This window comes from Triticum aestivum, chromosome 4B (assembly GCF_018294505.1).
Source record: "Triticum aestivum cultivar Chinese Spring chromosome 4B, IWGSC CS RefSeq v2.1, whole genome shotgun sequence".
NCBI classification, from domain to species: Eukaryota; Viridiplantae; Streptophyta; class Magnoliopsida; order Poales; family Poaceae; genus Triticum; species Triticum aestivum.
The window spans coordinates 268,729,628-268,747,948 of NC_057804.1; the positions used below are offsets into that span (position 1 = coordinate 268,729,628).

The 18,321-nt window shown below is 43.0% G+C and overlaps 1 protein-coding gene across 3 annotated transcripts; it reads left to right on the forward strand.

Annotated features, from left to right (window-relative positions):
* Positions 1-653: 653 nt before the first annotated feature.
* LOC123091964 (polypyrimidine tract-binding protein homolog 1) lies at positions 654-12,025 on the forward strand. Of its 3 annotated transcripts, none has more exons than XM_044513596.1 (10): positions 654-961; positions 2,036-2,245; positions 2,962-3,024; positions 3,103-3,176; positions 3,280-3,375; positions 9,592-9,649; positions 9,763-9,867; positions 9,962-10,043; positions 11,168-11,280; positions 11,484-12,025. In XM_044513596.1, the coding sequence occupies exons 1-10, from the start codon at positions 767-769 to the stop codon at positions 11,895-11,897; spliced, it is 1,410 nt and encodes a 469-aa protein (XP_044369531.1). In that variant the 5' UTR covers positions 654-766; the 3' UTR covers positions 11,898-12,025. The 3 variants fall into 3 exon arrangements, with proteins under 3 accessions (XP_044369531.1, XP_044369532.1, XP_044369533.1); XM_044513597.1 differs by having other exon boundaries at positions 11,168-11,233; positions 11,484-11,760; XM_044513598.1 differs by lacking the exon at positions 11,484-12,025 and having other exon boundaries at positions 11,092-11,238.
* Positions 12,026-18,321: the final 6,296 nt, after the last annotated feature.

Consider the following 18,321-nt stretch of genomic DNA (forward strand, 5'->3'; position numbering starts at 1 on the left):
GGGCTCGCTGAAAATATGGATCATATTCTTTTTTCTTGCCCCTTGGCTCGGTTCTTCTGGAGCCGCCTGAGGGATTGTCTTGAGGTTACTTGGGCACCAAACTCCTTTGGTGACCTCTTGCCTCTTGCCCGCGCCTTGGGTGGCCAGACCAAGAGGTTGTTTTGGTTTGGGTTCTCCGCCTTCTGCTGGGTCTTATGGACAACATGGAACAAATTTAATATCGAGCCACAAGGATGTGGTGGAGCTTTTGATTTTGCGGGTTCTGGCTACGACAAATTCCATCTTGAACATGGATCAAGCTCACCATCCTAGAAGGGCTCTAGTGTCGTCCATGTTTTATCCTTTGCTAGTATTCTAACGGCTCGAGTGTCGTACTTCTTTTTGCCGGTTTGACCGTCTAAACTACTTGGTTCTTTTACCTTACATTGTGTGACTTGTTCTGGATGCTTAGTGGCTTTATTAATTTAAAGTCAGGCGGCACGCTTTTTTATCTTCAAAAGGTATAGTTTTGGGGGGGAGGGATTTGATGATTTACCCCATTTTATATGGGGTTTGATGATTTGCCTTTTGATTGTCTCAATGACAGTGGCCCCGGGTCCCATCTGGTAGCCTCTCGGGGTAAATTATTAAATGGAGAGTAAACTGGAGCAAAAGATCTAATTTTCCAGTTTTCGGGCTGGGTTTGGGAAACAAAAACGCAAGTCCCCACGGGCAGACCGAACTCTTGGACCCTCAACCTTGCCATTCACGCGTAAGACCTATTGTGATGTCGTCGTCCGGCGGGGGTGGGGCTGGGCAGCAGTTCCGGTACACGCAGACGCCGTCGAAGGTGCTGCACCTGCGGAACCTGCCCTGGGAGTGCACGGAGGAGGAGCTCGTTGAGCTCTGCAAGCCCTTCGGCCGCATCGTCAACACCAAATCCGGCGTCGGCGCCAACCGCAATCAGGCCTTCGTCGAGTTTGTAAGACATCCTACTACCCCCTCACCCCGGTCCCCCTTGCCCCCGTCGATACGCGCGATCCGGTGGGAAATTCCGGATCGCTGTTGGTTTCCGTATACTCCTTCGAGTTTATTTTGCACGATCATCCATGTAGTTGCAGGTCAATTTTGGATCTAGTCGCGCAATCGTGGAATTTGTTAGCGATCTTGTACGGGTAGCAAGGCCTCATGCCTAATATTCACGCACTGTGGGTAGGTTGGCCATGGTTGGTTTATTTGGCCTGCACATCAATTGTCAACACGTGGGGTAATGGTTTCTTCAGTTTTATGGATCAGTCATAACGAGAGCTTTAGTGGCTTGTACACTATTCCCGTATCTACTTATTTTAGTCTGGTTCGCTGTGGGATTTGTGAAGAGCAGTTAGGATTTATCCCCTACAAACTTTATGCGGGGCCTTCTGAGGCCATCTGCCGCTCCTGCATCTCTGCCTTGTATGGATTGATAAGGCTGGGGGCTGTGGAATATGTGCAAACGCTGGATTTTGTTTTTTTTATGACAGTGTAGGATGGTTCGGAGCTGAATGATTGGATTTTCTGAGCTAATGGACTTCAGTTCTGTAATAATGGAAAGCTTATTGCATCAATATGTTGAATTGATCTGTAGCTAACTTGTATCCAAGCATGTGCAGCTAAGATCTTTTGTGGTTGTAAGATTCCATATGACACTATTCATTTGGTTTTATGCTAGGGATATAGGATGCTCTGCATGTGTTCAATTTGGTTGTGTTAGTAAGTGGGGATTGCAGAATTACTGGAGTAGATTGCAGTTTTGTGGGCATTAATGTACCTTTGTCCTGAATTATTTGTCTTAGATTTGTCTAGATACGGATGTACGGATGTATCGGGACGGAGGGAGCATAATAATTTATATCATTGGTTAGCTTGTAACCGCATACATAATTTGAAAACTTTCTATAGTTAGAAATAAAAGGTTTGTACATTTGCTTTTGTCTGGTTAATTCTGTACAACTAACTGATTTATATGTTAAAATTGATAATGCCAGGATCACTTATGCGAAGATTTATTTGTTTGCAGACCGATGTTAATCAAGCCATTTCAATGGTTTCTTATTTTGCATCATCTTCAGAACCAGCACAAATTCGAGGCAAAACTGTTTACATCCAGTATTCAAATAGACAAGAAATAATTAACAATAAGAGCCCTGGTGAGACTGCTGGAAATGTGTTGCTTGTTACCATAGAGGGTGTTCAAGCTAGTGACGTCACCATCGATGTAATCCATTTGGTGAGTTCTAAATTTATTTATTTACCCTGTCTTAATAAAAACTTTGACGCCTGGGTTTATTAGGCAACAATAAATTTGAGTTTTCTTGATGCCTGTCATTGGCTGAAGATATCCAAGGGAGTCTACCTGACCTGATCCTTGTAAATCCAAGATTTTACATAGCTGTTCATCTCGTAGTAACGTATTCTGCATGAATCAGCAGGCCCATGTTAACTTGGAGAAAATGTCGTTATCACCACCTGCAATTGGAGAGATACCATGTTTGTTTGCTTCCTCTGTCTTCTAACTGTTGCATTTGAAGTTTTTATGAACTCTCATCTTGAGGATGCCATTTTCTAATCATCCTTCATCATCACGCTTATCTCCAGTGTAGGTCACTTCATTGTTTATCCAAGTTATTGACGAAAGGTTAAATTCCCAAACCTTTAGAAGATTAGTATATTATTCGATGCTTCTTTTGAGATTATTTTGTTAGGGATCATTTCCAGCTGGTTGTTTGACAGTTCAGTCTCACTCTTTGGCTGTAGAGTGTGTTTCTTTAAGACCTTTCCCCCTTGATTTTTTTGGTGGAACACAAGAGTTAATTTGTTTCGGAAAAATGGTTTATGCATCATTTAATTATCGATTGTTTATATGTACCATTGTTTACGGTAGATTGGTCTCCTAGACTTATTTTTTACTCCTATACATGACCCTCATCTCCTATTGCATTTCAGGTTTTCTCTGCTTTTGGATTTGTTCACAAAATAGCCACTTTTGAGAAGGCTGCAGGTTTTCAGGTAATTCCATATTTCATTTTGTTTCAAGTACTTGATCATTGCAAAAAGGCAAAACCCCCATCTTAAATTTCCCAACAGGCACTGATCCAGTATACTGATGCACCCACTGCATCAGCAGCAAGAGAAGCCTTAGATGGAAGAAGCATCCCAAGGTGATATCTCTTAATCTTAGCTTGTATAACTCATTGTGGGTAATGCTTATACTGTCTTGTGCCCATTATAAACTGAATTGTATGAGACTTGAATACAATGTAGATACTTGCTTCCGGATCATGTAGTATCCTGCCACTTGCGGATTTCTTTCTCTGCGCATAAGGATTTGAACATCAAGTTCCAATCACACCGCAGCAGGTATAGTTTATTTTTTGGTTTCCTTTGGTTATTGCTATTCCTGATAAGATAAAGTATCCCATGAAAACCAGAACATGAGCTATTTGATCTGAAATACGCGAGCTGGATCATCCGTCTGTTTATTCCACACATTTTTGTAAAGCGCACTTGCCTTCACGGTTGTTTTTTCGCACAAATCCCATCGTGCTTCTCCCCTCTACTAACCGAGCCCCTGAAATGTGCCACCGCACATTTTGTATTACGGGCTAGGCTTTCAATGTTATTGCGCAATTTTGGGAGCTGTGGAGCACCCACATGAAACGGCGCACTCTTCATGAGGATGTTGCAGGGCCATGCAAGAATTGAATCCGAGGTCTGAGCTAGCTTGTGCATGTTTTAGTGGCACTATGTTGGGGTTGGTTGGAAGAGATCTGGGGACTGGTGAGTGTTAGGAGAGAGAAAGAACGGAAGATCAAGGTGGCTTTTGCAAACATAATGAAATGATGCTGGGGCGAAAGATATTCATCAGGACCACACATCTCTGGTCGGAATCTGACGTTGATTGCCATGTTTCCACTTAGTACGGATTTCCATGGGATACTTTATCTTCCGATAAAGGATCTATCTATATATGTCATTTCCTCTAAGTCGTGATCATTCACTGGTTTGTGGTGTTGCTAAATGAGTAGATTCGTAGTGTTAATGACTAAGCATTACTTGTGGGAACATACTAATTGGGAAAATCAGAGGGGTATCAAATTGCGTGGGTGGATAGGGTGTGCTCAATGCTGTAAACAATTACTTCTAAGCATTTTAGGCCAATGGCATCAAGTTGCTTTTTTTTAAGGAGATCATTTAGTCATGTACCCTTACATAGAAATAATAAGACCTCGGCTTTATTTGCTTGTGGGAAAATAGTCTTATAACGATGGGTGAGACGAGACGGGTGTTCTATAGTACGGGCTCTAGGGAGCCTGTTTTTTTTTTTGAAATCAAAATATATTTAGAAGTTTCATAAAATATCAATATTTTCTCCACAAATAGATATACATGTTCTCTATGTATGTGTAAAGTTTCGTTAAACATTACGTTTGTTTGCAGGCTACACAAAAAAGACAAAAATCTGGCCCAAATATAACAAAAGGAAAAGCCCATTTTAATCTATGTATTTGTCTTGTTTGTGTACATCACATATGAACATATATGTTTACTAGATGCGTTGCTATGGGCTATCCGCCCCATGATACACCTTTCCATTTTACTGCCGGATCCTCCCCTTCCCGCTCGGTTTTTCGCCGTAGCGGGACATTTCTCGCTGGATAATTCTCCTTTAAAACCGGATGACGCCCACCAGTGTCATAGCCAGGCTGAAGCCACGCCCCAGGCCAATAGCGTTGCTACAGTCGAAACAGTGCCAAATAGTTGTATTGTGGCTACAGAGAATGAAGGATCAGCCTGTCACGGCCCCTGTTGCACGGGGCATGGCTATGCCCTTGACGGCCACCTCACCTTCGCCATGACACCTTTTCTTCTTCACACCGTTCTTGCTCACGGACCGTCAAGGAGTCTCCCGCCAACCACCCCACTCTCCACCCCCCCCCCACCCCACACGGCCCTGTCCGTGTCGATCCGCCACCGCCATTAAGGGGACGAGCCGGGCGCCGTGCGTGACACCGTCGTGGCAGGCCAGCAGCAAGGGACAAGGACGGCAACCGCCTTCCTATCTTAGTGCTAGTACCTCTTGGTTTTATACTGGACCCACCTTTCATCCCACGCTCTACCACGACGGCGCTACGCACATGCGTTGCCACGGAAAAAGAAAGCTATGAATAGAAATGTTCATCCGAAGAATGAAAAAGTTCAATGTGTTTCTCCTCTTCCCTCTCTCGCGCGCACATGCCTGATTTGTGGTTCAAATTTATGTATCTGTTGGAGAAGAGCAAAAAAAAAAGAAAAAGAAGGCTCCCCTCATTAGTTAATTGCCCGTGCATTGCAACGCTGGCATACATATTCTAGTGATTAAACATCAATCATGTCTATTATATACCTTATGATGCGGACAACTTTTTAACCACTACTCTTCTTCTTCCTGCCCCCCTTGACGACTTTTCAACCCCCCCCCTCCCTTGTCGACTTATTAACAACACACTCTTCTTCACCCTCCCTCGCTTCGTTTCTCTCTACCTCTCCCTCTCCCCCCCCTCCTTGTGTGACCGACTTCTCTATACACACAAAATGATTTTAGGGGAAAATACACATAAGTACATGTCGAATTCACTATTGTGCTTTGACAATGCCTCATATTTGACATCTGTCACGGGCAACCAGCCTACAGTCTAACGGATCATATGCATTATATTTGGCCAACATAACCCGAGGGAAATAATTTCATTGAATTGGTGAGGCTCAATCGTCCCAGTCAAGATAGTTGTCTCATACTTCTCACAGCGACCTTGGCCCGCTGGATATCCTGCCGTCACCATGCTGCTTCCGTAAGCTCCACCTTGTGTTGCAACTGCATCAGTTGCTTGTGTTAGTTCCCTCAGTGGAACCATCAGCTACAGCTTCATCATCATCTGACATGCATAAGATGCATATTCCATCATTATTTATATTTCAAGTACTTGCATGTACGACTTCTGCACCCAGTATAACAAATAAAAGTAGTGATCTAAACGCTCTTATATTTCTTTATGGAGGGAGTACAACAATGTAACTGATCCAAATCTGAGTAGAATGGTAACCATTTTGGATAGTTTTGAAGAACACCCCATTATTTGTCAACAAGTCCCCGCCATCTACACTATTTGTGGGTGAATACTTAAAATAAAGTACGGCAGAACTCAGGAGAGTGTTAGCAAAGACATTACAAATTTTCCGCACTCTAAAGATCAGGTGGATGCTTAGTGTCATACATCCATTCAGGAGCAAATATGGCAGGCGAGCATCATCTTTTTAAGGTGGATCAAGGGCAACATTTGCCTGGCAATGTAGACGGCTTATAGAATTAATTCATTTCCATTCAGACAAAAAGAATTAGAAGAGATGGTGTACTGGATTACTGTGGTATTCATGCAATGTTGTACAAGTAGAGCCATCATGTTTTATTAATGTACGACAAGGTAATACCCATTGCCCACCACAGAAAGTATTTGGGGCGAAGACAGCAATACCCTTGCACACATCATACTTTCAATTCCTAGAAGTTCTACCTGAACCTCGTCCATATTTTTCTACCGAAACCACCCACATATTTTCAGGTATTCAGTTAAATGAACTGGGTACCTTCCTGCTATAATTGGCAAATATGTCATCACACGTATCAAAGAATGGCTTTCGCACGTATCAAAGAATGGCTTGTTATGCTCTTTCATGCGGAACTCAGATGCAAGCTACTACAAAATCTTCAGAAATATGGATTTTAACATCAATCAAAAGATCTAAAAAGCTTAATCGTTTTCGTTGTCCAAAAGTAGTCACCTTAACATGTACCCGTACAAGAAAGGTAAAGAGATGCGCATAATAGTGGACATGCATTTTCGTAGTGAAAGGTACTTTCACATGAACAAGTCTGTACAAAAATACTTCATCCTTGTAATCTCATTCACTTATTCCTGAGTAGATTATGCATATAAGATCCATAACTATGCAAATTCATTTGAGACGGCACTTCGTGGTCTCATATATTACCTCGAAAGCGATCCTACTGAAAGAAAACAATGATAATTGGCATTTCTGTGCCACTATTTCATCTACCCTCTGCCCCTACCTTCTTTTCTTACCGAGAACCCACTATTTCTATCATTATGTGCGATGACAAAACTCAAGTAAAAAACCCGCAAGTGAACAAAGCTACTATTGGGAGGGTATTAATAAACATCTACTTTGCCTAACAGAAAGTACATGACATCTACTTTACACAGAACATCTTGTATATTGTCTCAAATCTAAGGGTCACCTAATACGATTATATATATGTTAATTAGGCTAGAGTTCAAGTGAACCTATGCATCGATTTATATGTCTGTAAATTAAGATTACTTCGAGAGAGGTAGTCACACACTGTCACTAATATAGTGAAGAACAATATGCACAACTGAAATATTGTACTAAACCGGAAAAAACTAAGAAATACATGCAATTATTCTCGTATGCGCAATCAGTTTAACCGAGCAAGGAAATCACCAAGAAAAAGAAAGTATAAGTTGGCCGACGATGTTTTGCAAATTTAGTCAAACACAAAATAGGAGGTCCAGTGTAGAAAACATACTTGCCTGCATATTGTTTGCTCTACCTCCTTGTCTGCAGTCACCAAAAGGAAGATCTGTTCGTTGAACAGATTCCCACCTAAATCGAAAGAAAGCAAGAAGACAAAATTCTTCACAAATGAAAGATGTAAAAGGCAGTGAGGGATCTTAATCAACACATTCTTCTCTTTGAATTGTAACAGAGTAAGGAACATAATTCATAATCGTTGTGCTAAGTTAGCTTTCTCAGGCTAGGATTTTAAGCTAATGAACATCGCAATGCCAGCACCTGTTGCATCCATTACTGTGTGAAGGGTTTACATGTCAAGCGATGACTTACCAGCACTGTGTGGAGGCCAATCGCTTGCCTACCTGAATGTTGTGGACGCTGTCGTTGAAAAAAATCTGCGGTAAGTAAGCGAGTTTTCGTTAGTTGATGGTCAGACACAAAATTGGAATGCTGGAAAGTAAGTATTCGGATGTTGCAACTTCTGGTAATTGAAACCGTCAAGACTTACCGCCTTGTAAGGGTTGATGTTGGCGATCCTGAGGGCCACCTCAATGGCGGCGACGTTGGGCTTGCATAGGACGCGACACCTGGGCAGGTCGTCGGCGCTGCCTGACCTAGTGAAGTGTCCGGCAATGTCGAAAATCGTGGGCGCCTGGTCGCACGGCAGCAGCAAGCACGGCGAGTTCAGGGTGTCGAAGCAGATGATCCCCTTGAAGCAGTCTTCCAGGCCCAGCCTCTTGAGGGCATTAACGGCCGCGATGTGGTGAGGAGGGGCAGCGATGTGGGCGCTGGGGAAGGAGGTGGTGCGAGGGCTCAGGGGGATGCGTCGGTTGGGAGGGTTGTGATGGGGCGCCGGGAGGTCGACGGTGGGGCGCCGGTGAGGCACCTGAGGACTCTGGCTGCAAGGAGAAGGGAGACCAGGGATGGGAGGCAGCCACCAAAGGAGCAAGTAGCAGCGGCGCCGAGCAGGGTGTCGGATTGATTGGGAGATGGCATGGTGAGGTTCCGGGAGAATGGACGAAACGTGATCTGGCTGTTGATGTCACAAACTACGTACCTCTAACAGAGCAAACTCGAACAGAAAAATACCTAGAGGCTGGAACGGTCTTCTCCAGTGATGACGTCCTGCACTGTTCGCCGCCTTATGCATCGTTCGTGGGGATCCATGGTGCCGGCAGCATGTGGGGATCCACGGCGATGGCGGCGGCGACGTCCTGGGGATCTGCGACGGCCGCGTCCTGGTGATGAACGACGGCGTCGTCCCTGGGAATCGACGGTGGCGCGACAGCGTCGAAGTGTATAATCCTAGACAAATGATCTCGTCCGGGAGAGGAGTGGCAAATGTTTTTTTTTCCTTCTGTAATCTTTTGTAAAGAGATAAAAACAATTGGGAGGGGGTGGTGGCAGGTGGGACGAAAAAATACGGTCGAAAAAACACGGTGTACCAGGCTACCAACTCCCCCTTTAGGAGTAGAGATGAAATTTCGTACGTTTATACTACACATATGCTTTTTTATGTGTATACTTTTTTTCAGATTTTTTATAATATGTAGAAAATGTATTTTTGCTGGAAAAAAACACCGAGCTCCCTGGAGCCCAGCCACCATATGCACTTTTTGTGGGTGAGATTCACATTCCATGGATAACTAGATTGTGTGGCTTACATTATAATAACATTTGGCTTTCAGTTTTTTTATGGTTGCCGGGGCTATTTGCTTGGAACTTATGTTGTACTCCCTCCGTAAAGAAATATAAGAGCGTTTAGATCACTAAAGACGCTCTTATATTTCTTTACGGAGGAAGTATATGTTTGAACCTATTGTATGAGGATACTGCTACAAGTCTACACCTGTCACTGGACTAGCGTTTTTCATCCCTGCTCCTTACCCTTGTTAGGAGTAGTTCTTTTTCTATCAATCAGGTTACCTTTTTTTCCCAGTCCGCCGCTGTTAAATGTTCCCTTTTGTTTTTATTTTCCAGGGATTACACTAACCCCTACCTTCCAGTCAACTCCTCTGCTATAGATAGTACATTGCAGGTATTTCTTCTGCTAGGGATCAGAAACATTCTGACAATTTAGTTTCATTTGTTTTACCATTTTATCTAACTCTGCTGTTTTTGCATGGATTTCCCTTTGATATGACTTGGCAGCCTGCTGTTGGTGCTGATGGAAGGAGGGTGGAGGCTGAGGGTAATGTTCTTCTTGCATCAATTGAGAATATGCAGTATGCTGTATCAGTGGATGTTCTCCATACTGTAAGTAAAATGGGAAAATACTTATTCAAATAGGCTTCAAGACTTTGATTCTGCTTTGCTTATTGTGTGCTGGTTATGATTGATTAAATTTCAGGTGTTCTCTGCATTCGGTACAGTCCAGAAAATTGCTATTTTTGAGAAGAACGGTGGAACACAAGCTCTAATTCAGTACCCTGGTATGGGCCAGAGAATATATCATTTTTTGGCATTAAATAGTCGCCAACATCCTTTAGCCTTTTGATTTTTATTCAGTAATTTAATTTGTTCTGAATTATGTTATGTCAAGTGATGGTGTATATTGGCGGTAGCGATTGGCCACCCTTTTTTTCATGCTCCTTGCTATACAGATACGTACACGGGGATACAACTACGTGGACATGGGATACGGATAAACATCATGCAATAAAGATTTAATGATAATTTTTAGATGAGATTTTTTTAGTTAGCACTGAATATATGTTCTCTCTTTTCTATTGATGAAAGACTTTGAGCGGTCCATTCAGAGCCCATGTAAGGCCTGATTCCAGAAAACCCTAGACTAGTAACTCTCCAGCCGTTTCCAATTTTCCATTCTTGTACTCCTTTTCTCCAGCCGCCTGCAGAGAGGGGAAGAAACGACCATGCCGCCGCATATACCTTCTTGCTCATCTGCAGCTTCCATCACCATCTTTAAATCCACCCAAATTTTCTTCCTTGCTGGCAGCTGCAGTCCCCATCTTTCTCCCTGCCCGGAGCTTCTTCCTTGTTGCCGGCCACATTGCCATCTTCCTCCTTCAGGATGTTCTTCCTTGCTAGCGACCATCGAGGTTACCTGCTCGAACGTGGTTGCCGTCGGGAGGAGAGTTGCGTGGCGGCGTGGTCGCTGGTGGCTGGCTCCCAAGTCCCCACCGTGTCCTTATATAATTTTCTTTCTTTTTTAATTTGGAAAAGATGGGATACTGCAGGATACCAGTGTCCCCCCGCCCCCCTCCGCACGTATCAGTACGGCCAACTAACCATACCATGCAAGCATATGCCACCTCACCATACAACTATGAATTGGATAAGGCCCTCTTTAACATGCAATCATGCATGGAGAAAGACCCACCACAACATTCAACCATGCATGGGAAAATGTTTTCCATTTTATTGTTCTATTTATTCAATAAATATTGTTACAACTATACATAATCAGATATAATAAGTCATGTATTTTTAATTTTGGTTCTCATGTTACCAACCCAGATTTTCATCAACCAATTCTCACAGCAAGTGCGGGGTATCCTCTAGCTACCTGATTCTTGGTCACTTTACCATTCAGATGCAAGTACTGCTACAGTTGCGAAGGAAGCATTGGAAGGGCATTGCATCTACGATGGTGGCTACTGTAAGATTCACCTGTCATACTCTCGTCATACTGATCTCAATGTAAAGGTATAATGGGTTCATTTTGTTTAGTGTGTTTTGGACATGGAAATGATTATTTGGAGGATATGATTTGCTTCATTTGTAGAACCCACTTTGGTTTGCCTCGTCACTTGTAACGCAAACTCCACGTTTTAAAAGAACACAAACTCACTTTGATTTGCCTTGCCATATGGAAAACATCACTCTCTGTCTCTCTCTCTATCATTCAGGCTCATAGTGACAAGAGCAAGGATTACACAATACCAGAAGGAGCACACCAAGCAGCACCACAGCCAGCCGGTGTACCACCTACAACTGCAGGATGGCAAGGTAATTCTCAAGCAGCTGGACCATACGGACCACCAGGTGTCGCTGCTCAAAACCAGAACACCAACGGACAAATGCCGAATTGGAATCCCGGCAACTCAGGGTACCCACCAGCTACAGGCCAGTATCCAGGCCATATGTACTCAGCTCCACCACAGCAGTACACGGCGACATCAGGGGGCTTCTCCGCCCCTCCACCGCCGCCTCATGAGATGCATCCTTCACACCAGATGCCACCTGCTCATCATGGAAATCAGCAGAGACCGGCAAGTGGTGCCCCTGGAACTGGCCAACCACCTCCGTATTACCACCATTAAGCGTGTGTGTACCTTCGCCGCCATTTCTGATTAGTTTATGGAGTTTTGTAACTCTACAATACCGCTGCCCCCTTTTGTTTATCATCTGTCCTACAATGAAATAACAGTCAATAAATTCCCATCCATCATTTTTTTTGTCAATGTGAGGCACTGATGGAAAGCTGCTCCGTCAAATGCAAAAATGGTCTTGCTTTATCGGGCTTGCCAGCGAAAATATAAAGGTTGCATGCTAAATGAATTTAAATATTCTGCAGTTTTGGAATATCAAACTTGGTCGACCATTCTACGTGTGAAGTTTCTTCGTGAACTAACTCACAAGATCTTCCGGCTCCTACTACATGACAGAGTTGATTATAATTGTGCTCTATGCGCTGATTCAACAGAGGAGACTCTTATTCACCTCTTCTGGAATTGCCCTTTCTCACTCAGCTGTTGGACAAACCTGGTCCCTACCAAGCAAAGAGGGATTTCTGCTTTTGATGAAATTGTTCTGACCACGATCTCGAAAGCTATCTAAAGACATTGCAATGGAGATCATAATTATGGGCTGCTGGAGTATGGATGGTCAGAAATGATAAAATCTTCAGATTGGCACCACCTCATGTAATCTCATGGAAATACTATCTCAAGGATGGGCTGCAGAATGTCAAGCTCAGAGCAAAGCAACACAAAGCAGTACAGATTGATATTTGGATTGAACTGAACCTATAATTTGATCTAATGATACCTAGAGCTGGTATTGGGTAGTTTTCCTTATGTACTGTTCTTTTGTAAATATACTTTTATATAAATGAAAATACCGTAGAACAATTGTTCTATGGTCTCGGGCTAAAAAAAGTATAAAATAGCTTATTCTACACCTCAATAGTGCTCTATACAAAATATAGTTATGTATTGAAAATATAGTAATTTATCTAAAAAGTTGTAAATTACGAACTTGTATAGTAAAAAATAATTTTATAATTACTATATTTTGTACACCGTTTTATCATAGCTTGCCACGGAACTAGTTAAAGCTTACTAAACATTTAATGGTTTAAAAGTAACTAAAGTATGAAATAAATAGGGGAGCCTCACTCTAATATAATAAGATGATCCAACGGTGTGATCGTGAAAATATGCATTTATTGTCCCCAGCAAAAAAAAACAAGCATTCCAGCTCACTGCAGGATCAATATATATTGAAACATTTGTTCTTCTTGTCCAGAACACATGCAGTCATATTTTTTCAATCCATCCGCTGGATCATGTTATATTATAGGTGTGTTGGTTCAATATTTTTTCAGGATTTTTAAGAACTTTTACACCGTAGAAAAACCTTAATAGTTCTATGGCAATATATATATATATATATATATGACAATACTATTATGATCGTGGTATTAGAATAGTTATTCTGATCACGTCACTTCCTATATAGGAGCGATGAAGTATTCCCGAGATCAAGAAACCAGACAAAAAAAAGTACACCGTTCCCCAAACCTCTGCAAGGCCGACCCGATTCTGTTCCAGATCCCGCGCGCACAGCCGCCGTTCCCGATCCAGCGCGCCACCGTCCCCGATCCCCACGCACCACCGTTGTTCCCAAGCTCGCGTGCACCTCCCGTTATTCCTGATCCACCGTGCCGCCGTTCCCAAGCTCTCGCCCAGCCGTCGCCGTTCCAGAGCTCGCGCGCAGCTGCCGCCGTTCCAGAGCTCGTCCGCCGCCGCCTATGCTCCCAAGCTCATGCGCCCCACCGCCTCGAACTCGCGCGCTAATGGCATGCTCGCCCCGCCGCATTCCACCGCTCGCATCTCCCGGACGACGCCCGCGAGCCAACCTCCCTCCCCCAGCGAGCCGCCACATATCGCCATTGATCCCCATGGTGAACGGCTCCGACACCTCGATCTGGACTTCCACCTTCCCCGTCGCTCCCTTCCCCTTGGTCTTTGCAAGCAGCCCCGCCCTGCGCCACCGCCGAGGACCGACTAATTGACCTTCTCGCGAGGGCCAACTCGACCTTCGCAAGGAGGGCTCTTCCCTGGAACAGTTGTTCCCGTCCCCTCCACCATCGTTCAGCTCAGCCTCTCCCTCTCCCTGCTCTCGCCCACAACACCTAGCAATGTTCCCCACCCGCCGCCACCGCTCATCTCCGTACGCGAGCCACGGCTTTCCCTGCACGCGTGCCACCACCCAGGGCGCCTGAACTGCTATTCCGCTGGAGCAGCTCCTCCCGCTGCGTGTCTACCCAGACCTCAATCGCACGGAGGCGTCATCCCATACGATTGTGGCGTCGGTCGCAGTGCTCCGGCCAGAAAGATGCGTCCCTCGCCGCTGCTACTTGTGCGTGTGGCAGCTCGTCACCCCACTGCCGTGAGTGAGCTCGCAATGGCCGGCAGGGCTGTGTACAAGTAGATTGCTCGCCCCGCCGCATTCCACCGCTCGCATCTCCCGGACGACGCCCGCGAGCCAACCTCCCTCCCCCAGCGAGCCGCCACATATCGCCATTGATCCCCATGGTGAACGGCTCCGACACCTCGATCTGGACTTCCACCTTCCCCGTCGCTCCCTTCCCCTTGGTCTTCGCAAGCAGCCCCGCCCTGCGCCACCGCCGAGGACCGACTAATTGACCTTCTCGCGAGGGCCAACTCGACCTTCGCGAGGAGGGCTCTTCCCTGGAACAGCTGTTCCCGTCCCCTCCATCATCGTTCAGCTCAGCCTCTCCCTCTCCCTGCTCTCGCCCACAACACCCAGCAATGTTCCCCACCCGCCGCCACCGCTCATCTCCGTAGGCGAGCCACGGCTTTCCCTGCACGCGTGCCACCACCCAGGGCACCTGAACTGCTATTCCGCTGGAGCAGCTCCTCCCGCTGCGTGTCTACCCAGACCTCAATCGCACGGAGGCGTCATCCCATACGATTGTGGCGTCGGCGCAGTGCTCCGGCCAGAAAGATGCGTCCCTCGCCGCTGCTACTTGTGCGTGTGGCAGCTCGTCACCCCACTGCCGTGAGTGAGCTCGCAATGGCAGGCAGGGCTGTGTACAAGTAGATTGCTCGCCATGGCCAGCACGGCTGTGTAGCTGTAGATGCCTCCGCTCTAAAAAAAAGTTTGCTCCTTATCTGATGCGAGCCAGCACAGCACTACATGGCGATGTTGACCCGAGCGCCTGCAAAGACCGTGAAAAGATCAAACCATTGGCTCTGTGCAAAAACAACTGTCTACATGCAAAACTCGTGTTCGTTGAAATGTCTTTGTGAGCTAGACTAGTACAGTACTTCTTGTACATGTACTTGTTTATTATTGGAGTGTTTTGTAGTTTATTCTGTACCAACCCTTTCTTTGCTTATGTAGTAGTCTCCAGCTCCAACCAAATTTATTTTCATAGAAGTTCGAAGATGACCAGCACAGAAGGTCCTTGATTTTTTTACTACGGACATTCAAGTTAGAAAGACCCAGAGACGTCCTCGACCTTTGCCGTTGAAAAACTAACATAAAAAATCAATGCATTTTCACAGCAACAAATTTTTTGCACAAATTGGCTTTGTTTTTTTACAAGTATCGCATAAGTTCAAATACACCGATCGCCGAAGTTCGGAATTCTACTCACAATACACCTTAAAAAACCTAGAACTTTAAATTAAAATAAAGGAGCGGTTCAATATTTACTAAAATCTCATATTTTGACCATTAATAAATATAAAACCAAGAATTTCAAATAAAAAAGAAGAAGTTTAAAATTAATACAAAAAGAATTTTTCTGGTTCCAAAAAAACACACAAGTTCAAATTAGAAAAACCAAGCGTTTCAATATTTAATAGAAAAAACTAGAAGTTCAACTTAAAAAAATGGAGTAGTTCAAAAAAATTTAATGAAATTATTTTTTTCCTATTTCTAAAAAACTAGAAGTCCATATAAAAAAACAGAGCAGTTTGACATTTATTATAAAAACTCAGATTTTTCTGACTACTAAAAAATAAGACCAAATAAGTTCAAATAAAAAAACTAGTTCAATGTTAGTGGAAAACCCAGATTTTCTCCATTTCTAAAGAAACCTAGAAGTTCAAATTAAAATGAGGAAGCGGTTCGATGTTTATAGCAAAACTCGGTTTTCTTCCATTACTAAAGAACAAATCAAGAATGTCAACTAAAAAACAGAGTAGTTCGATGTTTATACACCAAGAAAAAAACAAGCCTCGCCAAAATCTTTCCATTTGTAGGAAAAATAAAAGTATGAAGTTCAATTTAAAAAAATGTTTGATGCTTATTCAAAACCCATATTGTTTTCTAAGAATAAAACTAAGAAGTTCAAATTGAATAACAGAGAAGTTCAAGGTTTATACGAAACTCATATTTTTTCTCGTTACTAAAGAATAAAATGAGGAAGTTCAAATAAAAAATAAAGGAACAACCAAATAAAATTAAAACACAATTTCCTCATTTTAAATAAAAACATAGTAATTCAATCTAAACTAACAAAGTGGTTTAGTGTTTATTAAAAATATATAGGATATAACCATTTTAAAAACTCAAATATCCGTTGTTATTAAAGGATCAACCATGAAGTTCAAACTGAAAATATATTCAAATTCGATGTCTACTTAAAATTCAAAAACAATTCTTTACCCAAAAAAAATGTGAAGTTCAAATTAAAATATCAGAGAAGTTCAAAGTATATTAAAGCTTAGGATTCGTAGGTTAAAAAAAACAAAAAAGTCCTTTTTGGAGTTTTTAAAAACATAGAAGTTCAAACTGTTTATTCAAAAACCAAGAAGGTCAAATTAAAAAACCAAGCAGTTCAAAAAAATCGTAGACATGGATTTGCCCATGTTTTTTAAAAAAGATCTGGAAGTTCCAATTTAAATAAATGAGTGCTTCGTTGTTTATTACATAACTAGGACTTTCCGCGTTACTAACGAATAACACCAACAAGTCCTAATTAAATCAATGAAGATGTTTGATGTTTATAGAAAATATTAGATTTCCCCATGATACTAAAGATTAAAACCAAGAAGTTAAATTTTGAAAAAATGGAGCAGTACAATGTATATGAAAAGCTCAGGTTTTCTCATTACTAATGAATAAAACCAAGAAGTTCAATTGGAAAAAGCGGGAGCAGTTTGATATCTACTTTAAAAAAAGCGGATTTTTCCATTTACTAAAGAATAAAACCTATAGGTTCAATTCGAAATAACGAAGAAGTTCGATGTTTCTCAAAAAAACTCCAATTTTCACATTTTTAAAAATACACAATGAAGTTCAAATAAAAAAGGTAGAGTGGTTCAATGTATATAAAAACTCAGATATTTTCACATAACACAGAGAAGTTCAGATTGATAACTCCGAGAATTTCACCGTGTGCATTTGGTACGAACAAAAGAATGAAAAAGAAAAGGCTAAAAGTTTTGTTGCTAGAGTTCAAGTGCTTGGCCCGAGAAAGTTCAAAATTCTTGTGAGAGAGGTTGAACAAAAATACGTAACAGAAGTTTAAGGGGAAAAATAAAGGGAAGTTCAACTACTACACGGAATGTGTTTCAGGTGAGAATAAAAGAATGTAAAACTAAAAGCCTAAAACCTTTGTTGCAAGAATTTCACGTGCTTCTCCCAGTGAAGTTCAAGAACTCTATTGCGAGTATACGACTGTTTATTGCCATTTTAAAACTGCTCTCAAACGACAATGAATTTGTAACGACTGTTTATAAGAAAACCTTGCTGCTACTCATAAGCTTTTCAACTATATACTATATGCTACATTCGCATGAGCGGTTTAAAATTTTAATGTATACCATTTAAAACACATTTTTATATATTCAAAAAATTCTTTTGAACTGCCGCGAGTATGAAAAACTGATCATCACAGGAAAGTTGCGAGTTTTCAGCAGCTTTCAGCGATAAGGGAGTCCTGGACTAGGGGGTGTCCGGATAGCCGAACTATCATCATCGGCCGGACTGCAAGACTACGAAGATACAAGATTGAAGACTTCGTCCCGTGTCCGGATGGGACTTTCCTTGGCGTGGAAGGCAAGCTTGGCGATACGGATATGTAGATCTCCTACCATTGTAACCGACTCTGTGTAACCCTAGCCCTCTCCGGTGTCTATATAAACCGGATGGCTTTAGTCCGTAGGACAAACAACAATCATACCATAGGCTAGCTTCTAGGGTTTAGCCTCCTTGATCTCGTGGTAGATCTACTCTTGTAACACACATCATCAATATTAATCAAGCTGGACGTAGGGTTTTACCTTCATCAAGAGGGCCCGAACCTGGGTAAAACATCGTGTCCCTTGTCTCCTGTTACCATCCGCCTAGACGCACAGTTCGGGACCCCCTACCCGAGATCCGCCGGTTTTGACACCGACATTGGTGCTTTCATTGAGAGTTCCTCTGTGTCGTCGCCGATAGGCTCGATGGCTTCTTCGATCATCAACAACGACGCAATCCAGG